Here is a 2,841-nt window from a genome sequence, read left to right on the forward strand (position 1 = left end):
TCTTCGACGTAAATTGCTTGCCCCGCTGGTACAGGATCGTATAGCGGGGGAAGGCTCCTGTTGAGGTCGGCAGGAGAGAAGAGGAGGAACATGATGCCTGCGAGGCCAACGTCTTGGAGGCTTGGAGGTGTCGTGCATTGCCAGCACTTGACAGAACCTGTGCCTCTGGCGCCAAGGGCCACGAATGCATCCCCACCTCATCCCCGCCGCCGCTGCCAGCATCCCCCCATCGCTCCGCTGCGAAGACAGGGCCTCGTCCACTGACGGAAGGCCATAGCGCTTACATATACTCAACCTGGCACTAGCTAGGGGGGGCTTGGGGGGAGCCACTCTGGGCTGCTGCGTCCCAACGTCATAGTGCCTACTTGGGCTGATCATCAATCATCAAACAACCCAGATCTCTCCATCCCGAACCGGGGTCTCCTGTACTTTGTTTGGCAGCTTGCTCTTTGCTCTTGTAAATTCCGCTTGGCCTGTCTGCCGTCTCCAGTCTGTCTCTGTCTGCCAGTAAGAGAGTGAATGAATGGGGTAGCATTGAACAAAATACCATGACACCCGTCATCGTTCTTTCCTCTGCCCGCCTTGCCATTGCACAACACAACACAACCCACCTTCCCTCGATCCATCTTCCTGGCCCATCTTCCTCCTTCCCTCGACGTCGTCAACGATCGGAAATTGCTATCCCTTTCACACGACAGTACATCTGTACATACAATTTGGGAAGCAACCACTCACTTCGAGGTAAGGCAAAGCAATCGAGAGCAGGCACCGCCGCCGCTCACGCTCAAACTGCCCACACGCCCCCTCCCCCCACACTCTGTCCACCCTCCCCCCCCCCTCCCCCTCCTCTGCCACTGCTCTCTCTTTCAGTCTGCACATCGTCACCGAGTCGAGTAATCGAGTCGCATGCTCATCTTGTTCACCGCGACTTCTCGCTGGTGACCCTGAGCCCTGAGACACCAAAGCCAAAAAAAAAAAAACCCCCCATCCGCCTTGACCTTATGCCTGTTGTTCTGTCGACTCAGCCAGCCTGACACCGCCATAGTTGCCATCACGAGTCGCGTTCAGTGCAACATCCGACCATTCCGCCATCAAAGACCACAGTCATCTGGACCAAAAGTCGGAAGCCATCGTCCATCCCTCCGTCTCTCCTCCTCCTCCTCCGCCTCCTCCTTTTGCATCCATATCGCCCATCATCTCGGAGCAGCTCCCCTTCGTCGCCCTGGCATCCATCCATCCCCTTCCAAGGAATGTGATTCACTTTCGGTACGTGCGCGCGCGCGCCTTTTTCCCTATTGATTCAGTCTCCCTCCTCGTACGCCTCACATGTTCCCTTTCCCAGGTTGGCACATTTCCCCCCCCCCCTTCACCGCACCTCTCAGGGCTGCTTGGACCGAGTGGACCGTGGACCGTGGACCGTGGATCGTCGACCGTGAATCGTGGACTGCCTTGTCTCCTCAGGGTCCGTCCCATCATGTCAATCCGCTGCCACCGCCGCCTCGCCTCACCTTCGCACCCACCGCCCGCAATCGCGCCGGTCCAACACCTGAGCGTCTGTGAGCCCAACACCGCACATCACGAACACCCCCAACCCTGTTCCTGGGCCCAAACCTCATCAACCCCCTTCCCTGTCATCTCACCCCCCCTCCTCCTCCTATTCCCCTTGGGATCTGGCCTGGCCTCCCGCGCACAGCAAATCCTCCAACCGGCTTTTGGGCCCCCTGGATCCTGTGGATACCGTCACTTCCCTACTGCCAGCGCATAACCCAACCTAATGCCAATCACTTGTTGTTGTCGCCCAATCCCCTTGTCTAGCCTCTATCGTTTCTCCATGATCCATGCTTCTCAGTGCGGGCAAAAAGTCTGGGGATGCTGCCCACTACTTGAACTACCTGCCGCCTTCTCGTGTTCTTCTTGCTTGGCTTCTCGATCGACACACTTTTTTGCTTTGCTCTCCTTGAGTGACGACGAGACGGCAACGACGTCGATCACGCAAGCACATAACACCTCTATATGCTTATCACTGTGCCCTCGTGTTTCTCCTCAACCCTTCATCCACTCTAACCCACCGCCATGATAGACACACGACGAGCACGCCGACCCGATAACTGGATCAGCGCATCAACCTCTGGCAGTGTCTTTTACTGTCCGAGCCACCTCGCCCCCGCCGCCACTTCACAGATTGTGCTGCCCAACCCTCCGATCCGCCCCCGGCAGCACCGCACCCGTGCCATCCACATCGTCTCCTATCCGCCAGGCTTCGTCCCCGCCGAGTTGAGGCCGAAACCTGAGCCGTCAGCCAAGAAGAAGAGGAAAATCGCCGAGGACAAACGACGACTGGAGGAGGCCAAGAGGAAACTCGAGGAGAAGAGGCAGCAGAAAGAGGCCAAGGAGGCTGCCAGAGAAGCGGCCAGAGAAGCTGCGAAGGACGCCGCCAAGCAGAAGCGCGCATCGAAGCGGGATTCTCTCACCAAAGCCACCTTTGACAAGCTCCTCGCCCCCTTCACCTTTGTGACCGCCTCTTCGCCAACGACCTCGGCGACCCCGTCTGCGGCACCGTCTCGCCCCATCAGCCGCGCACCGTCCACTGCCGGCAGCAGTTTTCTGAACCGCCTGTCGATCTACAGCCGGAACGAGGAGCCCCTGCAACTAGATCCTCCTCCTCCTCCTCCACCACCACCACCACCACCAGCAGCAGGACCCGTTGAGCCCGAGCTCAACAACACCGACATGGCCATGCGTACTGCCGCATTGGGTTGAGGGCAGGCGCCCAGGCATCTCACCATACAACCCTGTATCCAACAGGCATAGCGTATCCTCGGGTTCGCTCTGCCAAGAATG

At 58.5% G+C, this 2,841-nt stretch overlaps 1 protein-coding gene across 1 annotated transcript in view; it reads left to right on the top strand.

Annotated features, from left to right (window-relative positions):
* Positions 1–1,326: 1,326 nt before the first annotated feature.
* Positions 1,327–2,841, top strand: part of VDAG_09642 (arrestin domain-containing protein) — a gene marked incomplete at both ends in the record, with an annotated part of 3,637 nt that continues 2,122 nt past the window's right edge. The window contains 2 exons of the mRNA XM_009658603.1: positions 1,327–1,556; positions 2,118–2,740. Of these exons, the coding sequence (XP_009656898.1) occupies positions 1,327–1,556; positions 2,118–2,740 (853 nt within the window). The remainder of the gene's footprint in view (positions 1,557–2,117; positions 2,741–2,841) is intronic.

The sequence above is a fragment of the Verticillium dahliae genome, genomic scaffold (genome assembly GCF_000150675.1).
Source record: "Verticillium dahliae VdLs.17 supercont1.28 genomic scaffold, whole genome shotgun sequence".
NCBI lineage: Eukaryota > Fungi > Ascomycota > Sordariomycetes > Glomerellales > Plectosphaerellaceae > Verticillium > Verticillium dahliae.